General features: G+C 36.6%; 1 protein-coding gene across 14 annotated transcripts in view; it reads right to left on the bottom strand.

Moving 5' to 3' along the window:
• Positions 1–21,033, bottom strand: part of EPB41L2 (erythrocyte membrane protein band 4.1 like 2) — a gene marked incomplete at both ends in the record, with an annotated part of 87,308 nt that extends 66,275 nt beyond the window's left edge. For 10 of the 14 annotated variants that reach the window (XM_084228543.1, XM_084228545.1, XM_084228546.1 and 7 more), the window contains 2 exons: positions 19,698–19,937; positions 20,587–21,033. In XM_084228543.1, the coding sequence (XP_084084669.1) occupies positions 19,698–19,937; positions 20,587–21,033 (687 nt within the window). The remainder of the gene's footprint in view (positions 1–19,697; positions 19,938–20,586) is intronic. The other 4 variants (XM_084228541.1, XM_084228544.1, XM_084228542.1 and 1 more) reach the window with 2 other exon arrangements.
• Between the last annotated feature and the right edge of the window lie 4,610 nt (positions 21,034–25,643).

Genomic DNA, 25,643 nt, shown 5'->3' with positions numbered 1-25,643 from the left:
GGGTGTGTCAGTTGAAAAATGTGTCGGCTCCCTCACCCCACCCCCGCAATTCTGGTATGCTCCACCTTTCATGAGAATCACCAATGCTCAGCAATATCGGAGAAAGGTGTTGTGCATTGAATGCCTATGGCGCGGTTTGAATGCTAGCCCCACCCCTGAACAGTTGTGTGATCTCAGGTGAGTTACTTATTTCTCTAAAAATACTCATATCAATGATCAAGAATTAAATGAGGCATATTTAAAGCACTTAATAAAATGTTTGGCACATTCATTAAAGGGCAGCTTGCATCACTGGATCTTTTTTGAGCTGCTCTAAAAATAATAACTTTAAATATGATTAAAGAAATTTTCATTTACCAATCTCATTTCATAAATGAGGTTATAGAGTTTAACTGATCTAGCCTTTGAGTTGGATTTTACAGGTACTTATCAAAAAACTGAATCCTTATTTGTGATTATTCATAAACACTAGTACTCTATCTAGGAAAGTAATTTATTTTCAACTTTTATAATCAACAACTTGAATTCTATTACATGAAAGGACGACAAATATACATCTGTTAACCTAGCAGAATACACAGATATTTAATTTTATAATACACTTAACTTACCAGCACGTGTAGCTGATAAGTAATCATAGCTATTTGTGGGTATTGCTCCACATAAAAGGATTACTAACTTGTTAACACATACTCTAAATTTCCTTTTCACCATGACATATTTTTAACTGTTGAACCTGTAGGCAGAATCTCCATATTCCCTCCCCTTGGAAGCCTATTACAATCTCCCGATATTTTACCTTTCTCCTTCAACACTATTTTATGTCAACAGCACTTACTCTTAATATTCTTCTCCTTTTGATAGTTACTACTCTTGGAAACTAAATTCTTAAAAAGTATGTCTTCCTCATCTCGCTATCTTCTACAGCAATACCTCACTGAGGAACTAGCTCATTCGTAGGCCAAAAGATCTGAGGGATGGAGTGGCTTGGTGCCATCATGCCTGCCAAAAAGCTGGCAAAGCTGAGTCTAGAATTCAGGCCTCTGGCTCACAGTTTATGCAACTCCTGGATCTAGCTCACGGACTACCAGCCCATAGATATTCAAGGAACTAAACCAAACACACACTGCCAACTAGATTCTGGGAGAAGAACAGCCACAGACCTACATTTTTATTTTCACAGTCCTACATTGTATTTAAACTCTTCCTTAGTAATTAGAGCATTTCCAAATACTTCTGGGGAACTAGAGGAATGACTTAGGCAGAAAAGGCAACCCATCCCTTTCTCTTAAGAGGACACCAGGCCCCACCTTTATACAGATGGAGACAATGGGGTTTCTCAGCCTGGACACATTCCTTCACTGGGCATCAGTTTCACTGTTATTTCTTCTTGCTATCTGCAGCACATCTTTGCTTTGAATTGGTTCTTATGCCTGAATCTTTATACACAACAAGTTGTCACTCTCTCTTCTGATCATGTAGCACCAAATTAATTAAACAATTAAAACCATACCACTGTTAATAAGACTTGCTAAGTCCATGTCAAAAAGACCTATCTTTTATGTTAAATGTCAAGTTTGCCATCTACTTTTCTCTTCTGCCTCTCTCTAATCCCATTTACACTAATGACAAGCAATATAAAATCAATTTTATATTTTATGAAATCAATTTTTAGTTCTTTGGCCCAACTTTCCAGGTATCAATTTTTATTGTTGACTGCATACTATCATTGCATTACAAACATCCAGAGGAGAAAGATAAGACAGTTCAGACAGACTTAAAATATATTATTCATGCGTTGGAAGACTAACTTTTGGGAAAGTTCTTGAAAAAAAATTTTTTTTAATTTGAAAAGGCAAAGCAATCTGCAGCAGACCCAACTTAAAGGCAGGATGGAATCTGAGCCACGGAGCAAAGTCCCTTGTGCCTGTGCTGTTATTTGAGGCATTCATTATTGAGGCCAAACATGACATTTCTGGAGGCCTCTCAACTTGGAGGAATTTGTGCAACTGCTTACCCGGCAGATTGCAGTGGACGCCACACACACCACTGGCGTTTTATAAAACACCATCACTGTCTCCGTGTAGGCCCCTCCACACTGCAGTTATTGTGTACAAAGAGACAGTGCCGGGAAGTGCACAAAGCAATCCATACATTACAGCCCTGAAGCTATGTATTTTGTGCTAAATCTCAACTATACTATGCAAATGTAAAAGGCCAAGGGAAAAGGTATGCATGGAGCAAACATAACAACTGATATATTGTTATGGGGGTAGAACAAATCATACACTAGGGGAGAAGAGTCTCACAAGCCTAAGGCCCTCAGTTATCAACCTCATCCTTCTCTGACTAATTATGCCTCCACAATATACTTCCCAAGTTCATTCTAATACCAACAAAAAGGAGGAAGACTCATCCAATGATTTTGTGTGTGTTAAAAATATAAATTTAGAAACAAATGAGTGACCGTAAAGGAAAATTTTTTAAGTTTTTTCCTGATCATTAGTAAGAATTAAGTTTGAAAAGGCTTTTCCAACTATTGAAAAAAATGTGTGTATATCAAATATAAAATATGAAAATATGCATATAGATACATATGTATATAAAATAAACATGTAAACACACATATAGACATACCTATTTTGAAGTGGCTAAATTTTTTCCAAACAATTTTATTAATGATCAATAAAACTGTATAAATGTACATTGAAAGACACAGAGGCAGGCATGCATAAGCAAGTATTCTTACAAATCACTATAATAAATTTTCCATAATAATAATCCTTAGAGATGCGGCCACCGAAGAAAAAAACCTTCATGGATCCTTACATTATCTCTTTTCTAATCTACAGCAATCAGGGATTATGACAGAACATTGGAAATTTTTGCACTGTTTTTGACATGAATGACATAAAATACCACTCAATCCAGTTTTAGGTACTAGAAATAAAAAAATACTAGGACCTTAAAAAAAAAAAATACTAGGGCCTCCCTGGTGGCGCAGTGGTTAAAGACAACGCTATCAAGTTATTGCCAACCACTACAGCATGAGTTCCATCCCCAGCTGGCCAGGGAACAATCCACATGGTGCAGCAGACCTCTCCTGCCTCAGTCACTGCTCCCCTCAGCAGCGTATTTCAGTAGATCTGCCTGTTCTGACCCTCTCTCTCTCTCTGGTGAATCTTCTCACTCCCGCACCTCTGGCCTACACCCCAGCTCTTGTATGCAAAAATAAATAAATCTTTAAAAAAAAAAAAAAAAAAAACTAGACCAGAGCAGACTGTACAAATACTCTTCAGTGACTATGCTGCCATGATTTTAAAGAAACCTAGTGTAGCCAGAACACAGGGTCACTCTTAATAAAATCACACACATAATTGACTCCTCAAGGACAGAGAAGCATACCTTCCTGATATAAGGAAGATCTGATTTTATGAATACAATGCTTCTAAGTCCATCCAAGTCTAAGCACAGTATAATTTTCTACCCTAATCTGTTTTTTGAAATGTTTCAGAATTCTCTTTTTATTAATGGACAGAACATTGGTTTACAACATTAAGTTCCTTCTCTCCATTTTATTTTTTAATTATTTTATGTTCTAATAAGTTAATGCTGGTTTACATGTTTCAGAATTTCTTAAATGAGCACACAACTCATCACAAGCAATCAGGTAAATTTAGATCACATGCAAGATAGAAAATGTTACGTCTATATGCTTTATACTATGCGGAAAGTGGCAAAAACAACAGAAGTCCTACTAGCAATATTCTTCACAAACAAAACACAAAGTCAACCATAAATTTAAGTCATGGACATGGCCTCTTTTTTTCCCCCACGAAAGCAAATAAATACTGATTTTAACTTTAAACATAAAACATCACACTTTTCATCTTTCAACCATATATACATCCTACATTTCTAAAGTGGCTGTAATTTTTATTTGCCATCAGAGGTTTTCATTAGTTTTCAGGACACAAGAATCAGTAGCTGCCCAGAGGGCATCCATCTCCACACTGCAGAAGAGGAAGGAGGCTATTCCAGGAAACAATTCCCACTCCTCTCACCAACATGCTAGGCTCCAGGATAATCCCAGAGCCAAATCCTGGCACAGAGCTCAACAAAATCCCTAGAGCAATGAACCTTGAACCCTGTTAAGTAAACCACATTTATTGATGAAACATCAACATCTGCATTACTAATTTTATACAAAGAATTAGACTGACTTCACCTTTAAAAAAAATGAGAAAACAACAAATACCTCTGTCAGTGCTAATATGTGTCAGTTACTCGGTTATTGATAAAACAGTCCTTTAAATGCTTTCCTTTGGTGATAAAAATTTAATGAAATGGTATGACAGCATATGAGAAGAATCACCCAAGTCTTCACTTGTTCTGAGTGAATAGTTGCCAAATAATCTGCAACGTCTCATATGCACAATCCAAATACATGGATTATAGCCAATGGCTTTCTTCTTATCCTCTAGTAAGAGGATAAGTACTGAGTCACTAGGAATTGGTTTATCAAAATTTCAAGACAAAATAAGCCAAAAAGAAAAAGAAAAATACCGGATGGTCTCACTCATAGCAGGAATCTAGAAAACTTAAATAAGGGACCAGGAAAATGAATATAAGAAAGTGAAAATCAAAATCAACAAAAAACTATGAACCAGAGACACTTTTTGGGGGGTGGGGGGCGGGAGGGGAAGGATTGGGGTCAGAATGGGGCGTTTGCAATTGTATGGGGGAATATAAAAATAAAATTTAATATTAAAAAAAAAAATTTCAAGACAGTGTTTTCAAATCTTGTGTTTTCTTACCAGTAAATAATCTGAGTCTATGCAAGTTCTTTAAGTTATAAAGCCATGAATATATAAGTGATATATCTTTACCTATGACTCTTCTAAGTCACAAAGTTAGTGATAAATAAAACTTAAGAAAATAGGAATTTATCCTAAGCATAGGACTTGAGTATTTTATAAAAAGAAAAAAAGAAAAGAAACAGGAAAATAGTTAAGATCCTGAGGAAAAATTAGAGTTTTAAAGTATAAGGATAATAATAATTACAGCTAATATTTATCAAGTACTTACTCTGTGCTGGGCATTGCTCAGAGCAGATCATAATCAGAAAAATCTAGCCAACAGCTAAGAGTAGGGAAACAGCCGTCAAGTGAAAGAACCCAGACAGACACTTAACAAAACACCTGCAGTCTTATGGAGGCTCTCTACTCCATCCCCTGTCACCAGGGGAAAATGCTCCACTAGCCATATTACTATTTCAGCAAGGAGGTGATTGATGAATTCACCCTATGCCTGGGGAACACATGCTCCATCCAGGAGCACCTGTGCAGACAGTGTGCTACAGCCTCTCAATATAGTCCTTAACCCTGACTGACAGGTGCTCCAGCATAGCATCAGAACAGAATCAATCTTCAGAGGCAGCACCCTGGCAGCTGAATCTTTAACTCTTATATTGGGCTTTTTTAGAGCAGTTTCCACATATAACAAAATATAACCATAAGTTATGGGTAGCCTTCCATATGTCCTCTACTCCTACTCATGTATAGCCTTCCCCATTATCTGCTAAAACTGCATAGATACTTTATACTCAAAGTCCATAGTTTACATTAGGGCTCACTCCTGCCATAATGCCTGATTTCTGTGAAACAGAAAAGATAATGTAAGGAGCCATGAAGGTTTTTTTTCTTCTATGGGTTTGGAAAAACATAAAATGGCATAAAGCAAAAAAAAAAAAAAAAAAAAACAAACCCATGAAGGTTTTTTTTTCTTCTGTGGGTTTGGAAAAACATAAAATGCCATGTATACACCATTAGAGTATCAGAGAGTAGATTCACTGCCTAAAAGTCCTCTATGCTCCTGTATTTTTAAAAAGTTCAAGTATCATAACCATGAAGCAAGGCTAATACCAAGGTCAGCAAACAAATTCCCTCTTGCAGACTAAGACTATCTGCCCTCACACTCCAATTTCACCCACTTTCAGTTTTCAATCCAGCTAGCTAACGTCCAATTAACTGGAGTCCCTGTCGTGCCTTTCAGAGACCTGAACAAAAGCCAGGACTCACTAAATAAAATATCAATTGCTGAATTTTTCACTTAAAATCCTTTAAAACAGAAGATGCATACAGCCTGGTACTACAAAATGTATCTAACAATCTTTAATGACAACTGTACTTAAGACCACTTTTGAGAAAGAAATTACCAGATAGAAGAACACAAGACACCTGTTGAGTAAGGTCTTATCACAAATCAGGTCCAGTGAAACTATTTTCTACCTCTACTGGTCAGGAGCGTTTAAAGTATTTAACAACTGATGAAAGGAAAAGTCAGAGTGTAATGCAGAATAATCTTAATTACTTTAACAGTTACTTTATTATGGTTGTAAAAGAGGGAGAAAATAGGATCTAATACCAAGGGAGAGCTCTTGAGGAGTTTCTCAGAAACAATTTCCTTATATTTCACCCCCTGAATTTAAGATCACTGAATTCAAGGACAAGCAGCTTCTGGGCAGTCTGAAAAAAGAAATCTTTCAAGACATCTCAGTTTTTAAGCATTAATCTGAGGCAATAAGTGTTTCCATTCAGCTTGACTTTTATTCAGGTGTAAGTGTTTGATTACTGGTGGATGACTAGCTAACTAAAGGAAAACAAGAGAGAAAGTGAAGTTCTGTTCACCATGGGAGGGGGAGTAGAGGAGGACTAGGTGATCTTCAAGACCTTGCTTGAGGATAAAATTAATTCAACTAACATTAGGAAAACACTGAGGGAATCAGAAACAGGAAAGATAGAAAGTGCTTATTAGGTGAACGCCCTTCTCAAAAGTGCTACCTTACCATCAGTGTGTTTACCTGACTTGAAGATCCAGCCTAACAAAAGTTTACAGTACATTTTAACTTATCCTTGGCTATAAGGAAACAGGTATTAAAACCTTCCCTTACAGCCCTAAATTTCTGCTTGGACTAACCATTTTCACTAACCATTTTCAAGTGAAAGACTAGGCCCAGTGCAGACCACTACAGTCTCGCCCCCTGCTCTCTTGCAGGTATTTCGATAAATCCACCTTTTCTGTTAAAAAAAAAAAAAAAAAAAAAAAAAAGTAAAGAAAAATGTGCTAGGCTGGGTGTTGTTGAGTTTTTCGAAACAAATCATTCCTCAAAGTCCAAGAATTTCTTTCTCCTCAAGGAAGATTTGCTTACCAACTCCAGCCCATAACAACAGAGCTTATTTTTGCACTCTCAGTTATCTATCTAAACCATAAACTGCAGTTTATCAATTACATTCCTACTCTTGGTTTCACATGTAAAGTTTAGTACTGAAAGTAAAATGAATAAGCAAGAAGACAGTTATACCTCATACTTTCTATATTCTTAGCAAAGGTAGGAGCCAAATCATGTTTGACGATAAAAGCTATACCTGAACATATAAGATATTGAAATGAATACTATTTGAGATTAAATTTGTAAAATACTGTGTAAGTGAGCTCCTTAACTTTCTATTTTTCTTAAAAATTATATAGTAAGGGAGAAACCAGTCAGAAAAATATTTTTTAAGAAATAGAAAGTCAACTTCTGTTTGCCCAATTTTCCCTATTTTGAATACCAAGGTTTGGCATATATCTATGAAAACTATAATTTCTTTTAAAATGCAGAGAAATGACTAAAAAACCTATTAGATAAACATAAGTTGCTAATCAGCCTTCCAGCTAGAGAAACACACCGACAATTTTTTAAATATCTTTTTACAAAGTTGCTAAGCAGTATTTCTTAAACTTATTTCAAAAATCACCAGCAGGAAACTTCTGCAGACTAGCACATTCTCTGTAAACTATCTACCCAAAATGAATTTTGACATTCGATTAATATAGCCCTTCTGTGGCATAGAAGAGTAGCTTTGTACAGCATTCCTGTTCAATTCACTGTTTAGTTGCTGCTGACAGAAATATGGAAAGATATCAATGAATGTAACAGACAGATCATGATAAAATTCAGATCAAGTTTCCCTTCTACGTGAATGCACAAAATCAAACTTAACATCACAAAAAGTTGAAATGGCACATTCTGTAAAGGAGGTCCACTGTGATGAGATGAAGATCAGTTAATGGTAGAATGGAGCTTTGGTCTTCAAGATTCTTCTTCAGTATGAAGGTTTAAAGAGAACTTAAAAGCAATATTCTTAATCATGTTTTTTCTGACAGAATTGACGTGTAACTCTGTTGCAGAATATAATTAAACAAATATAAAAATAGCAATCAAAGATCATCAGTATTTTCATCATTTAGCTATCTTTCATGTAGAAATTATTTTTGAGTAATCTAATGCTTTTTATAGACTGTAATATCTTGTTCCATTCAATCCTTTAAGACAAAAATGTTATATCACATTACAGCACTGTGAATACAAAATAATTCTGCCCATATTTCTACTGAGCCATAGAGAATGCATCCCATGAAAGGGGTGGATTTGGAGGTGGGGGGGAGAAGCCTCAGTTCCAGCTTTTGTGAAATAAACACTCAGAGGTAGAGACAAATCCCTGTCATTCTCTCCACCCTGCCCCCCCACACACACACTCTAATTTTTTAAAAATTAAGTTTTAAATATCTACATAGTTTAGAGTAAGGAAAAAATGTGTATGAACAGATCTTAAAGTATAAATTGGATCCGGAAAATGACCTTTCCAACATTTCTAATCTTACTCAACCTTCAAATAATTTCCATTCCAAAAAGAAAAGTAATTCAAAGATGCAATGCTTGGTCTACTGCCACTGTCAGGTTAGAGTAAAAAGACTTATTAAGAGGTAAATTAGGAAGGAGTTAGCCTGCCTTGCAGCACTGAGGAGGGCCAGGAAGAAATGGATGCTGCCTTCAAAATTATGCCAAGATGATTACTCATAGCTAAAAGTTCCTTTAAAGTGTCAACTTTAATGCTTTCAAAATACCACTGATGCAAGGGCAAAAAAGGAAATCTCCAGATTTTAAAAGCTGAAATGAGGAAGACAGAGGGGAAAAGCATATGGCAGAATTTCTTGACTGCAGTCATAAAAACTGTATCATTCTTTAGTTTGCTGAAGATAAGAGGAAACATTAGAGACAAAGGAGGGATAAGTATGAATCAACTCTGCTCCCCAAAGACAAGCCCACACCCAGCCAGTCTGACCCACACAGTTCCCATTTAAGTGGGAAAAAAAAACCAACAACTGTTAAATGCTTCCCTAATGAGTTTACATTCTCCTCTAGGAGATGAACTAACCCCTTAAGGGTCAAGACCACATCTATCCACTTCTGTCTTGCTCTCAAGCCTGGTAACTTCATAGCCTCCTGCAGAAATTTACAAATTGTTTTCATTTAAGCCCATGAGTGCTTCTACAAGAAATCCTGGTGTTTCTAAGCAACTTATAAAGTAGGGCAGGGATGAACAGAAGGAGTAAGGTGGGGAGATCTGAGAGGGGTGGAGATTATTATCTACACATAATGTAACAGGGTGGTAACTGAGGAAATATACCCAAATCTTTTTTACTTGGAGAAGATTTGGAGAAGATGGAGAGAGTCAGAAACATAAATAGGCAAATTCAGCTTAGATAAGCTTATCATTCAGTTTCAATAAGAAGGATTAAAATTTTATACATACACAACAAAGTAGAGAGAACTGAATTAGCAATTACTTTCTATGAGCAGTGTTACAAAGTCCAGCATTAGTGCCCTATGGAGAAAGAAAATTGTTTCCCAAGAAACTAATAATCCAGGTAATATAATATAAGCATGTGAAAAATATCAAACAACACAAGAGTTGAAGCCGTTGCTCAACACAAGAGATTCTTTCATTAGGGGTACAAATTCAGAGGAAGAAAAAAACATTCTGGGGCCTCCCTGGTGGTTCAACGGGTTAAGACAACACTATGAAGCTATCACCAGCCACTGCCGCACAAGTTCGATCCCGGACCAGGGAGCTGACCCCCAAGAAGCAGCAGACCTCTCCTGACTTGCACACTGCTCCCCTCAGCAGTGTACTTCAGTCTATCTGCCTGTTCTGTTCCCCGCTCTGTCTCTGGTGAATCCTCTTACCTCCCACACCTCTGGACTGTATCCCAGTTCTTGTGTGCATTACTAAATAAATCTGAAAAAAAAAAAATCTGAAAGCTGGATTTGAGATGGGTTATTAAAGGGTAAGGAAGAATCACAAGGAGAGGGGAATCAAAATGTGGAGATGGACAGATTAGAAACTTGAAGGACAGACCACTCAAGACAAACCTGATTAAAACAACAATTTGGCTAACAGGGCAAGAGTCTGACGATCCAACAGTAATAGTGAGATCAAAAGAAGACAGCACGCAGTCACGCCTGAATGTGTTGCTAACGATGACTTGAAGGGGTCCTGTTCCACCCCTGTGAGCCCTTCATGTTTTTTATGTTGAATCAAAATACAGCTGTCCCCCCTTAGCAAATAAAAATACTGAATATATTTTACACCTTAAATCCTTTTCTAAGCTAAAAAAATATATAGAGAAGCATAGAGACAGTCCATCTGGATCTGTCATTATAATTATAAACTGCATATATGTCCATTAAATTTCTCCTGATTCCCAAACAATATATCGGACTAACATTATTTTATGGGAGTTTATACTTCTGATCCTCTAATAGTATGGAGATAGTCAAAACTATTTAACTAGCATGGAACCTGTTTTGAGTCACGCAGACGTCATCTTGTTTCTAAGCTGCCATGTTGAGATTCTAAGTGAAAATTATTCAGCCTGACTCAGTCACTCATTCAGTGACTAGGAAAAAGGTGAGATCATCTGCTAACTCTGACATCAAGCCCCCACGCTGCAGAGTTCTGTTTAAAGACGTTTGCCCACCAATCAGAGACAGACAAGCAGACTTTGGAATTAATTCAGAAATGTCACACAGATCTAACTTCAGATCATCTATGTGCCTGCCTGAACATTTAAATCTCCACTGTGCCCCAACTTGGGTGGCCACTTGGTCATGGACACAAATCATTTCTATTCTCAAACAAATGCTTTTCCTACTTAAATTACAGCCTTACTAGTTCTCAACTGACACTAGCAAACACAGAAAGGGTGAGTATTAGGTGAAAGAACAACCATGGAGAGTGAAAGTAGACATAAACAACACCCAACAATGGTACCAAAGTGGATTTTTAAAACCAGAGCTCTGTATAAAATAGCAAGAAGACCTTGACACATTCTACTTTGATACTTTTATCCTCAAAACTGATGAGGAGAACCTACATTCTGATAGCCTTATTCACTGCACTAAGAAAAAATGGTACTGACATTCCTGTGTGGGCAGAAACAATGCCCTCAATTCTCAGACAAAATCAGCACGTGGGAACAATTTTTAGATACCAGAGGAAAATGTGAGCAACTCTAACTCAGAATGCATATTCGCTCATGCTTCCAAACTCTTGCAGGAACTTACACATTTATTTTCAGACTTTAAAACGATAACACAGAGACTATCAGCTGTAGTAAAATCAGCTCAATCCTAGAAACAGAGGAAGCAAATATTTTCATTCTTACTTTGCAAATTGCGAATAGAAGAAAAGAGAGGAAGTGACTTCCCAAAGACATCCAAAGTCAAAAGAAAAGTAAACATACACCTCCTGACTTTATATCTAGGACTTCAACTAAACTTTATTTCATTTTTCCTTACAGGAGGAGCCCTGCTGTTCTAACATACCAGAGTGTACATGCTTAACTACATCACAAGAGTCCTCTATCCAGGAGACTCCCTAAGATTCTTGACACGTACCATATGACATATACAAATGGATAACTCAATAAGATAAAAAGACACATCAAAGAATAGAAATTGGGCCTCCCTGGTGGCGCAGGCAGCTGAGCGCTGCACTATAAAGCTTTCCACAGCCTCTGCAGGTTGGGTTTGATCCTGGCTGGGCGAGAATCCCACACAGCGCGGCAGACCTCTCCTGTCTCACCCGCTGCTCCCCTCAGCAGTGTATTTCATCAGTCTGCCTGTTCTGCTCCCCGCTCTGTCTCTGGTGAATCCTCTCACCCTCCCGCGCATCTAGCCTGTACCCCGCTTCTTGTATAAATAAATAAATCTTTTTTTAAAAAGAATAGAAATAATTTTTTTTCATTCAAAAGATATAGCACAAGAAAGAAAACCATGAATAAAATGAAAAGGCAACTTATCAACTGGGAGAAAATATTTGCAAATCCTTTATCTGGTTAAGGGGCTGATATCCAAAATATGAAAAAACTCACAATTCAAAGGGGAAAAAAAAAACCACCTTGATTAAAAAATGGGCAGAACAGTTGAAGAGATATTTTCCAAAGAAGTAATACAGTTGGCCATGAGGTATATGAAAATATTTCAACATCACTAATCATCAGGAAAATGCATATCAAAACCATGATCAGATGCCACCTAATACCTGTTAAAATGACTTAGCAAAAAGAAAAACTACATGTTAGCAAGGATGTGGAGAAAAGGGAACCCTTGACACTGTGGGTGCTGTAATTCTGGAAAAGAGTATAGAGAAATTCCTCAAAAACTTTAAAACAGAACTACACCATGTAATCCAGCAACCCCACTGAGTATTTCTCCCAAGACGAAACACTAATTCAAAAAGATATACACCCCATGTTCACTGTAGCATGATTTACAATAGCCAAAATATGGAAAATACCTGTGTGTCCATATTATAGATATAATGAACATAATTGGTGATTGACAGAGGTGGGGCGGTAGGTAGGAGTGAGTGAAATGAGTGAACTGGGCCAAAAGGCACGAACTTCCAATTATAAGACAAGAGTCATGGAGATACACATATACCATATGGTGATTATTGCTAATTATACTGTACTGTATATTTGAAAGTTACTAAGAGAATAAATCAAAAGTTCACAACAAAAGAAAAAAAATTCTAATTATCATGCATGGTCATTGGTGTTAACTAGATTTACTGTGATCATTTCTCAACATATCCAAGTATCAGATCATTGTCTTACACCTGAAATGAATATAATGCTTTATAAGTATATATATTGTATCTCAATAAGAAAATGTTAATCCTCAATTTTTTCAAAAAAAATTGAAATCAGTTTGTTAACAATGGATGATATATTAGTATAAAATGTAAGTTGCAATTTTCACTAAATACATGAAAAAAAATAATAGCACAATGACTGGAAACAAACACATAAAGACAAACTAGGCCTTAGGTCAAAATCAATACATGGCTTAGCAATAAGCCTACTGTTAAAACAGTCAAAAATAAACATTAAAGCTAACCATTTAATTAACTACAATTATTTTATAAAACTGCACTGTCTTCCAGTATTTGTGCTCATAAATATTGTGAGCATGGCACTTTTTATTCACTTAATACTTTTTTCTCTCAAAATAACATGGACTCTAGGTAGCAGTTTCTGAAAATGGTGCTGCCTTGGTTCCCTGGACAGACTCCCTCATTTAATTCCTGAAGTTCAAGTAATGGCCCACGGGAGAAAAAAATGTGTAAGCAGGAAACCGTAAATACTAGGAGGTTAGGGAGAAGGAATATGGACAGATATATAGAGCGTGTGTCTGTCTCTCTCTCTTTTAAAGGCAGTAATCTGAAAAGCAAAGATGTGATGAGATAATGCTAGGATACCAAACAAATATATCCCCAAGAATTGTGTTTCTTAATTTAAAAATGTATCCAATTAATGCAGTAACATTACATTAAATGGTTTAAAAGAAGGTGCTTTTGTTGACCAAAGGTACTGATAGATAACATAAACAGAAAGATTACAACCTTTCCCAATCCTGTAATCACACTGATAAAATCAACCTATAAAGACCAATGATCACTGAAGCAATGAATAAAAAGTCCTCCTTAATTCACTGCAGTCACATAGCTACATACCATGTTTCAAAATCTAAATAGCATTCTTGACCTTGCTAGGTCTGGTATACCAATGATTGTACAACCCTTTTCTTTCCAGTTCCTTTCTGCTCTATTTTAATCTTTCTGATCAATTTTAATCTTCTCAACTTGCCATTTTACATCTTGCAGAGACCCACCCTCATCAAGACAGATCAGGCCATTCTAACTCCTTGAAACTTCCTACACAGGCCATGCTTTTAGTGACTTCCTTCAACTGCTGAACCTGCTCTCAAGCAAAGACAATTAGACATTCTTCAGTGGGCATGCTATAACATAAAAGTCTAATTGCAAATAAGATACATGTACATATACAGATGTGCAGAAAAAGAACCTGTAACTATAGGCATCTGAAGGGCCGTCATAAAAATATTGATAATCTTTAATCATAGTAAATAGATGGAAACAAATCTGATCTTCCAAATCAAATAAAGTAAAAGTATCTCCCCATTTGAGTGCTTCATTTGAGTGCTCCCAAGGTCATTAATAGCTTGTTTCCCACAAGAAACTTCCCCCAAACAGTCCTCAGACACCCATTTCCGGTACAGAGCTCCAGAACTACAGATAAGCAGCATCAGCATGTCACCCAATCTGCCTAAGGTCAGTGCTGGAACCAGGCAACATGAAAATGCGCAAAGCACGTGACGGCTGTCAGCTGTGCTCTGTTCCCAAAGAGGAAATAACAAGCAGGTCTGATGATTATCAGACCATACTAATGATACAAAGCAAGCACAAACCAAACTGGTAAGGAAAATTGGACAACATAAAAATTGATAAAATTAATCAATACAGGGAGTACAACTTATAATACATCTACATAATAACCATTATGATACTATTAAATTACACTCTATGAAGTTACTAAGTAGAATTCAGGCGAAGAATTGGAGGCACAGGGGTTAAGATGCAACCTATGGAGCTATCCACAGCCACTGCAGCATTAGTTCGATCCCCGGCCAGGGAGCTACCCACATGGCGCAAGAGAGCTCTCCTCACTTGCCTGCTGCTCCCCTCAACAGTATATTTCAGTCAGTCTGCCTGTTCTGGTCCCCACTCTGTCTCTGGTGAATCCTCTCACATTCCCCTCACGTCTGGCCTGTACCCCAGTTGTTGCATGCATAAATAAATAAATCTTAAAAAAAAAAAAAAAAGAATTGGAGGTACAATAAAATCTGCTGTGGGACCACATCATTAAGTTCTATTTAAATTTCATTTTGCTTTTGACTTGATGGAGACTCCCTAGTTCAGATCTTCTTTGGGAAGTGCAAGAACTCCCCTCTTATGGGAAGTACAACTTTCCCTCTTTGGGGGAGCACAGAATCTCCCCGCTTCTCACGAGTCTCCCCCAATGCGGGGACCATGTCAAGAGACAGCATGGGAAGCGCAGCTTTTGACTTGAAAGGAAGAAAGGGTCTATTCAACACTTAATGTGCTTCAACCTTGTTTCTAATTTATAGATCATCCTCAAAAATTCATTCTTTTCATGTTATATTAAGAAATCATTTATTAACTGAAAGACAATCTGTAAGTTAACACAGTCACAAAAATAAAGAATTCTCTGCCTTTTTAATCAATTTAAGTCTTGGTATGAATTAAAGGACTAAGCTACTGTTTTTAACTTTGGATAATTTCTCAACTCTAATTCACGCAACACAATAGCTGCACTCCCAATAAGGAGTAGCGTTAACGAGTCACAGAGATAAGAAATTCCTTTATTTTGTACCGCCCCCCAAATGAGATCACACACCTAACAATCAAGCACTAAACAACATGGGGAAGAAGGAAGTGAGCATAGTGATTAATTTTACTTTCTTAGTTAAATGACTACAGTGCACTTAATATCCCAAAAGAATAACCAGAAAGGGGCCTCCCTGGTGGCGCAGGCGGTTGAGCACAGAGCTGTGAAGCTGTCCGCAGCCTCTGCAGTGCATGTTTGATTCCCGCCGGCCATGGAGCAACTCACATGGTGTGGCAGACCTTTCCTGTCTCCCCCCTCAGCAGTGTATTTTCGGTCATTCTGCCTGTTCTGTTCCCCGCTCTGTCTCTGGTGAATCCTCTCACCCTCCTGCTCATCTGGCCTATATCCCGGTTCTTGTATAAATAAATATTTAAAAAATTAAAAAAATAAAGAATAACCATAATGGAGGAAAAAATAAAGAAAAATAATAAACAAAATTAGATGGCAGAAAATAACCATATGTATCAGTAATCATGTGCAATAAATGCCATGCATTCATCAGTTAGGATAGAATCTTCAAACAGGATTTTAAAAAAACAACTCAAAGACATAGAATACAATATTCAAAAGCAAAGAAATGAAGGGAAATAGTCTAGACAAAATTAGTAGTACTAAAGCAATATCCTATAAAGTAAATTTCATGCTACTATATGATAATTTACAGAAATACAAAGACCAGCCATCATAGAGATGTTAACACACCTCTCATTTGTTGATAAACTAAGCAGTTCAACAACAGAGATAGAGACTTGAGGCACATGATCAATCTGGTCAAGAGGAAAGATCAGGAAACCTGCACCAATAATGGAATAGCATGTATTTCCAGACTCAAAGAGAACTATTACAAAAACTGGCTATATATAAGCCTGCAAAGTCTTAACAAATCTAATAAAATCTTTTACTTAGATGACATTCTGATCACAATGGAATAAAACAGTAGATGTGAACAAAAAAAAAATCCCCTCTTTCGATAAATCACATACACACTATGGAAATGTAATCTCACTTATGAAAATTTCAGTGGTCAAAAATACCCATAGTGAGATGAAGAAATATAAAAAGCTGAATGGCAATGATGGCACCATCTTCAAAACTTGTGTGATCAGTGATAGGTACTTGATACACTGTCCTCAAAATCAGTCATAAAAGCATCAATTATTTTTAGTATTCACTCAAGATATTAAAAAAGAACAATCATCCCAAAATAAAAATAAAAAGCAAAAGGAAACAAAATGTTACAAAAAAAAAAAAAACCTACAGAAATAATAAATAAAATGAAGTTGCTTCTTTGGAAAAATTTAAATGGTAGCTCTATGGCAAGAACGATAAAGAACAGGCAATAACAGAAATAAAATAAGACTCAAAATCAAATACACACAATAAGAATAGTATCAAAAATTTTATGTACAACAGATCTGCCAAATTAAATTAAATGGAAAGTTCCCATTAAAAATGATTTTTTAAAAGATTTATTTTTATTTATTTATGCATACAAGAGCTGGGACATAGCCAGAGATGCAGGGACAGTGAGAGGATTCACCAGAGACAGAGTGGGAAAGAGACAGGCAACTGACTGAAATACACTTCTGAGGGGAGCAGTGGGCCAGACAGGAGAGGTCTGCTGTGCCATGTGGGTAGCTCCCTGGTCAGGGATTGATGAACTCATGCCGAAGTAGCTGGCGATAACTTGATAGCACTGAGACTAACTCCTATGCCACCAGGGAGGCCCCTAAAAAATATGAATTATTAAAACTGACTCGAGGGGGGATAAAAAGTTAAAAAAAGGAAATCAATGATTTTTTAAAACCTATCCTCCAACCTACTCTACTCACAAAAAGACCACTTGTGAAAACTATTTAAAAGCATATTCTACCAGAACTCAAATTAACATTCCTAACTTGCCCAAGCTCTTCTAGAGAATATTATAAAGAAGCAAATTTCTGAGACTAGCATCTATAACCCATAATAAAATCTGATGAAGAAAATTTCATACAGGAAAATTAAAGTAGCAAAATCTTAAAAATAACTCAAAGTGAATGCGAAATCATCATGAACAAGTAGAGTTTACATCAGGAATTCAAAGACTAATATTAGAAAACCACTAATGTAAATTACAGTATTAACATTACAAAAATATATGACACCCCCCTCCAGTTAATGCAGAAAATACATTTGATAAAAATTCAACAACTATTTGCCTTTTACCCCCTATTCCTGAAACTTTCCTAGTTTCAGTCTCAGAAATCAGGAAAAGAATATCCTCCTTAGGGCCTCCCTGGTGGTGCAAGGGGTTGAGACACAGCCTATGAAGCTATCTGCTGCCACTACAGCACGAGTTCAATCTCGGGCCAGGGAGGTGACCCACATGGTGTAGCAGACCTCTCCTGACTCCCCCACGGCTACCCTTAGCAGTGTATTTCAGTCAGTCTGCCTGTTCTGTTCCCCACTCTGTCTCTGGTGAATCCTCTCACCGCCCACACCTCTGGCCTGTAACCTAGTTCTTATATGCATAAATAAATAAATCTTTTAAAAAATAATAATATCCTTAGGAGGAGCATTGTTTTAGAAATTTTATTTAGGTTTCTATACTGCTGCTGAGTTGTAAGTTGTAGCACTGTCTCCATGTTTTCAATTATTTTTTGTTTTAATATTTTATTTAATCAAATATAAACAAAAGTCTCAGTTCCACATCTGGTTAAAATTGTATGATAAATATATAATGATATATAGTTATTATTTCTACATTTTTGTGGTTTCAAAATACATCATGATTTCTAAAAAACAAAAAAAAATAATCAGCCTGGTAATTACTAACTTCAGAGATGAAAAAGGCCTTCTAGAGCATCTAAGCAATCCTTTATTCTATAGATGAAGTCAGTTTCTGGCCCCAGTTTGGCCCAGAGAGGTTGAGAGAATGACTTGCAGTCACTTAAGTTCTCCAACTTGGTTTTCAAAATCTAGAACTTACTTTTAGGATAGGTGGGGAAAATGAGGGACAGGAGATCAAATACAGAGCAATTGAGTTAAGTTCAGAACATGATTCTTACTTTCCTTGTTCCCTACCCTTGAGGCAAAGTCAGTCCCTGAAAGCTTTGAAGATTTTTAATTCTCTATACCACTCCTTTTCTTGAAACAACTAAAACAGCTAAGCAATTAGAATGAGGAAAATGACGTTGTGGATAACACAAAGATAAAGACAAGGAACATGAATCATTCATCTTAGGTGAGTGGCCAGGTTTATAACCTCCAGATCAAACTGTTGGGCCTGGAATCTGGCTCAACTATAAACTAGCTGTAAAATTTGGGGCAAGTCACTTAACCTCTCCTATGCCATACACTCTTCCTGTAACACTGGGAATAGCTATAATATATACCTCATACCTTTCAATATAATACACAGATTAAGATAATCCATGCAAAACTCTTCACATAAATATTTACTAGTATATGTCATGCTAATAATAAAGCTATGAAAAGCAATATATTCTTTTGACTGACAAAAATAAAAGGTGCTAGACACTTTAAAAACTTATATTGGCTTCAGTAAGCTTTAGTGCTACTGCATTATATGCTGTGCAAATCATGAATGTTTTCTAATTACAGGCAACTAAATAAATGAGCTAGATTTAAATCATTGTGTCAGGATAAATGCACTTGGGGTTCATCTTCTAAAATTTCATTACGCTGAAATGCCAACTAGCCCTAGCATTTCTCCTCAAGTGAAAGACTTAAAGTCAGAGGTAATATTCAAAATATTTAATGCCTTTTCAGAAACACACTAGCTGATCCATATGACCACTCCAGACTGGCAGAACCCAGGCCCTACTTACCCTCAATGGTCAGGAAATAATGTTTGTAATGATGACCCTTTTCTGTTATCTGGCATTTCTAATAAAATTTGAGACAAGCCAGTTAATGACACCTCGGTAAGACATAAAAATACACTAACTGTGCCAGGCCACAAATGGAGGCAGACCATGCATTTGCTTTCCATCCACACATCAAGAGGGCTCCCAGGCAGACCCTGGGCTCACCTCCAGGTCGCAGGTGTACTCGGTGCCGTCGAGGAGGGCCACCTTACACTGCATGGTTTTGGTCTTCTTGGCAGCTTTTTGAGAAGCCTTCTCTGCTTTCAGCTCATTGGTCTGCACTTCCTTTGTCTCCCTTTTTGCTGCTTCTCCTTCTGGCTGGTCGTCCTGTATTTCCTTTACCTTCTCCTCTTCTTTCTCCTTTCTTATTTCTTCAGCAGGCTGTTGAGGAAAAGAGTTAACACTAAAGTTGACCGACTGACAGAAGACAACACATTAAAAAGGAAAAACTTTGGTAAAAACTGTGATTGTTATGGGCTCTAAGTCTAAGATTTTTAATGACTTCAAAATTTTGCTAGGAAGGATATTTTCCCACACCTTTCTTCCCCTCAACCCTCTGCCAATTTTCTTAATTTATCAATAAGGTCATTTCAGCATTAAATGAGTTAAGGAAACTACATCATGGCAACTACAATTTATATATCATTTCCATTGATGAAATTTCCAATTGTAATCTCAGACCGTGGCAAAACCTAGGCAAGTAAAATGCACACATACACGTCTACTTCTTCTAACTACCTAACTAAATAAATCAAAAAAGCATAAAAATGCTTACTATTTAAAAGAAGAGGTGGCAGAATTTTCAAAGCATCTCATTTTTAAAAACACCAATTTTTTATATGGTTTGTACATCTAGTCTGCTATTTTATTATTTTGGACTTTTTGTAAGTAATAGGAGAAAGCTTTGGAAGGCCAATCCAACACCCATCTTCCATATTACCTTAAGCTAAAGCAGTACCTTAAAGTAAGAAAAATGGAAAGGGTTCAGGACAAATTCTTTTTGTTATGTGGTTACACCATCAAGCTTTCATTTCCCATCACTTCTCAAACATACCTGTGTCTCACCACTGCTCACTGAAGGTTTTTCTTCTTTAACGTCAACCTTAACCTCCTGCTGTTTTCTCTGAATTGTTTCTTCAGCATCACCCTTGGCCTGTCTTTCTTCTTCAGGAAGAGATTGCTCTTTATCTAAAATCTGCTCTTCCACAACAGCTTCAGTCGGTTCTTTTTTATCTCCTCCGTCTTTGGCCACTACTAAGTTATATGACTTTTGTTTCTTAAGCCATGGGGGTATGAATCGAGAAATACCCCTGCTCTCTGATGGCTCCTTCTCTCTCTTCTGACGACGTGGACTACTTTGGTTTTCAGCTTTAGGAGATGATTCTGATGACTGATTCTGCTGATTTTCTGCTACTTCTTTAGATTTCTCCTTGGTTGCATCTGCTGCTAACTGATCAGATTCTTTCTTCACTTCAGACGTGGAGCCTACTTCAGTAGTCATGGTCACAGCTTATGCTGTCAATAAAACAAATCACAAAATGCTATTTTATAAACTCTCCCAGTTCTGATTTGAAGACAAAGAACAGGAAAAGAAAGGGTGGGAAGGGGAACGAACAGCTGACAGATGACAGGGAAAAAATACATGGCAATAGGTTGCTAACCACAACAGAAAATGGAGAGTGCTATACCTAAATGCCTAGAATTTTCTATCAGAATAAAGAACCACATCATAATAGAACTGATTGACTCTATAGTGACAGAACTTTACATTATCAAACACTCTAGAGAAGTGTTTACTGTTACTCAGTTTCAACTAGCTAAAAACAATAATTCATCCAAAAATATAATTTTTATAGAAATTCACTTTTCTATATAAAATATGGAATATGGAATAGAGATACATTTGGAATATGGAATAGAGATACATTTCAGTGTAATTTCATACATTTAAACCCAACTCTACAAAAAAGTTAGTTATTACAGAAATGAATATTAAATTTGGGGTGCTTTATAGTAAGAAAATTATATCTGGACCAAAGGTATTCTTTTTTAATCTTCTAATATTAAATCCTATAATTCACCATCACTATTCCAATATAAAAGGTAGTCTTCTGACAAAGATATTCAAACTATAATCAAAACTCCAAATGTTCATCTATCCAAATTTAAACAGTTTTCTGTATGTGTGATTATTATAAGAATCTAAGGACTCTTCCTCTGAACCAAAGGAAGACATTATATTTTTGAAAAAAAATTGCATGTAATAATTGATACTAAACAAACTAAGAAAAACAAAATTTAAGTTTAAGTAATTGGTTGATATTTGCACAAGCAAAGAGGGACTTTTTTTTTTTTTCATTTTTATTAGAGCCTTTTTAGTGTACAACATGAGCTAACAGGAAAATCATTTCTCCTTAACCAGTACTTCACACACCTGTAGTAAAATATTTTAGACTTAAGGGATTTAAAAGGGATTACAATTCTTAAAAGTTGGGGATCAAGTAAACAGCAAAGAGGGACTTTAAAAGTGAAAAAAAGCACCATAACATAGAAGAGAGTAGGAGGTAAGGACAGAGAGCAGATCAAGCACTCTCTCCTCTTTCCAGTGATAAAAGTACTCAAAGGCCTGGCACACTGGTCAATGGGAAATTTCCCAGCTATATTCAAAAGTGGTACAAACCTATACAATTCAACACTTCTGCTTAAAAGTTTTTTTGATAAAATTCACAAACATACTTTTAAATTCTGCGGGTAGTGGTTTGGGGAATATTCACAAGCTTGTAAAACCATCACCACTACAAAATTCTATAACATCATTCACAATGAAACCCGTATCCACTAATATTCTCCATTCTTCTTTGCCTCCAAGCCCCTGGCAATCACTAATCTATTTTTATTCTGTATGAATTTCACCTATTCTAAACATTTCAAATAAACGGAATCATAAATGTGGCATTTTCACTAGCGTAAGTTTTCAAGGTTCATCCATATCATAACATATGTCAGTACTATACTTGCTTCTTAATACCATTTCTAGCATGCTGTGTATCTGGCAAAAGTCTAGAATCCAGAATATATAAGGAACTTTCACAAATAATAATTAAAGGGGGAAAAATTTAATGGGCAAAGCATTTGAGTAGCTATGTCTCCAAAGATACAGAAATGACAGATAAAACAAAGCCCCACATTTGTCATTAGTGAAATGCAAATCAAAACTACTGTGAGATGCCACTTCATATGCACCGTATGACTATGAGGGTGGAAACATGTATTAAAAAATACTAGTGAGGGTATGAAAAATTTGGAACTTTCAACATTGCTGGTGAGAATGTAAAATGGTATATCCTCAAAAAGTTTAACATTAAGTTATCATATGTCCCACTCTAAGGAATATGCCCAAGAGAAATAAAAACATATGGTCACTTAAAAACTCGTAAATAAGTGCTCATAATAGTATTATTCACAAGTCAAAAAATACAAACTCAATTCTCCAGCAATTGATGAACAAAAATGTGATGTGTCCATGCAATTGAATATTGCCATGAAAAGGAATAAAGTATTATAGGTAAATACAAACCTTTCTTGAAAACATCACATTAAGTGAAAGAAGTCAGAAACAAAAGGCCATATATTGTATGACTCCATCTATATGAAAGTTCCAGAATAAGCAAATCCAGAGAGACAAAGGGTAGATAAGTAGTGGCTAAGGAGGGCTGAAGAAGAGAAATGGAGAGCTATTGCTAATGCATTCTTTGGGGGGATGATGAAAACATTCTGGAGTTGGATAGTGTTTGTGGCTTTACAATCTGAATATACACAAAACTCCTCCAGTGGAATGCAAGATTTATAAACCTTAAATGGGTGATATCTCCATAACAAATTTTTTTTTTTTAATTTTCTAGAGGCATGTCTTATTTCTTATTTATTATTTGTTTGTTTGTTTGGTTTATACATGCACTGGGTACAGTCAGAAGCGCGGAGGGTGAGAGAATTCACCAGAGCCAGAGCAGGGAGCAGAGCAGGCAGAAGGACCGAAGTACACTGCTGAGGGGAGCAGCGGGCGGCAGGAGAGGTCTGCACACCATGTGGGACCCTCCTCCGGTGGCCGGGGAGCAGCCGGGGATCGAACCGGCGCCGCAGAGGCCGCAGGTAGCTTCGCAACCCAGCGCTCAACCGCTGCGCCACCGGGGAGGCCCAACAAAATTTTTTTTAATATTATTTACTTCTACTATGCAGGCATTAAAGCACTCATTCAGTCTGCTGGTCTGTATTTAATGGGTCACTACAATGTGCCAAGTAATAGATTCATGAATAAAGTCTGCCTTCCAGAAGCTGAGGGTGTGGGGGTGCATATAGGTCAAGAGCATGTTGCTTGAAAAGGACAGGACACTTACTGCAGATCAGGAAAAGAGGATCATTAAATTGACATCTGAGTTACTTTAAAATAAGTGCTCATTATTCAGGGAAGGAAGTCAGGGTGGAAACATGTGCCAGGGAAGTATAAGTGTGGAAATATAAGAATATCCCTTCTGTAGGAAACCACAAGTACTGAACAATAATAGACTGTACAAGTGAATCAGGGACTTTTAAGTGGGGCTAGGAAGGAAGGAGAAAGGTGAATTGGTAATGATGGTAATGATGCAGTATATATAGGCAGAAGTCAGAATATAAAAGGTTTTGTGAATCGTGACAAGAAAGGTTTGGGGATTGATTAAAATGCATTGAGAAGTCATACTGGCACTATAAGTAGAAGAGTAGCATACATTTCAGAGTCCAATCTGGCTCTCTCCAAAAGTACAGGATGAGAGGAAAGACTGAAATAGAAAGACATCAAAGAAGTAATAATCTAGGCATGAGATGATGTTATGTACTGTGGCAGAAGCTAAGCAGTGTGACAAAGAGTAAGACATGACTCTAATGGTGAAGAGGTAGCCTGAATATAAATGGTATCTACACTAAATACAGCAAGTCAAAGAGAAGAAAGAGTTAAGAAAAAGTCCCAGGTCCTAGAAGACAGAGATAATGTTGGAACCATTCATAGAATAGGGAACATGAGGAAGAGCATTGGTTCTCTTGGCACAGGTCTTGAAAAGAGGCAGATACACACTAGATACAAATATGAAAGCTGATTTCACAAGGGTAAAATACAAGTGATATTAGCAGCACTTAGAGAAAAAGTATATTTTGAACTTAGAAGGTCCTAAAAACAATCCTATTCACAACCAACATTTAAGGGCCAAGCAGAGGAAAAAGCATGAGAAGAAAGTTGTAGCAAAACAGAAATTAAGGAATAATAACGTCCTTGAGAACAATGCTGCAAAAGAGGAAATACGTAAACTATGATTTCACTTGTCCAATCTTACTTCTTGTTGAAAATCCTGGTTTTCAGTAAGATCCTAAATAAGTACTTGAACTGTCTCCACACTGCACAGAAAATCTATTTCCCTTCATTAAGGTACCATTTTCCATGGACCACTTAAAAAATTTTTATATTAATCATGAAATGACCAAAGTTAATTTTTAATATATACTTTCTAATTACATTTTGAAAGTTAAATTGATGTCCTATAAAAATTATAACAAAAATGTCACACTTGTCCAAGGTAATCAAGTCAGTTGGTAGTTCTCTTATTACTTTGGCTCTAAGATATAATCTGGAGACCAAGCAACTAAAATTATTTTTGGTCAAAACAGAAGCAAGGAAGTATAGAACTAAAGTTTCCACCATTAGATTAAAAGTACTAATATCTGTATTTTAACCATAAGAGCTATCACTCACTGCTTACTGTGTCAGATAGCACACACATAACTTCTGTTCCTCAAAACATCCCACAAAGTAGGTACTGTACCCATTTTTCAGGTAATAAATGGAAAAATAAAATTATGTGACTTTCCCAAGGCCACTGGATGGAGGACCAAACAGCTGTGCACACCTGTCCTCACCTAATTTCATTATGCAATCACAATTCCATTTTTGCATAAATGATCAAATCAGAGACCCTGGCTTAGTCCTCAAAGAAGATTCTTATCAATTTGAATCTCAAAAGATGACAGAACATGAATCCATTCTGTGATTTTCTATACTTAACTCTACAGTCTCCAAAATAAAAA

Source organism: Talpa europaea (genome assembly GCF_964194135.1).
Source record: "Talpa europaea genome assembly, chromosome: 2".
Taxonomy (NCBI): domain Eukaryota; kingdom Metazoa; phylum Chordata; class Mammalia; order Eulipotyphla; family Talpidae; genus Talpa; species Talpa europaea.
The sequence above is the reverse complement of the archived record's forward strand: the minus strand, read 5'-3'. Positions and strand labels throughout refer to the sequence as shown.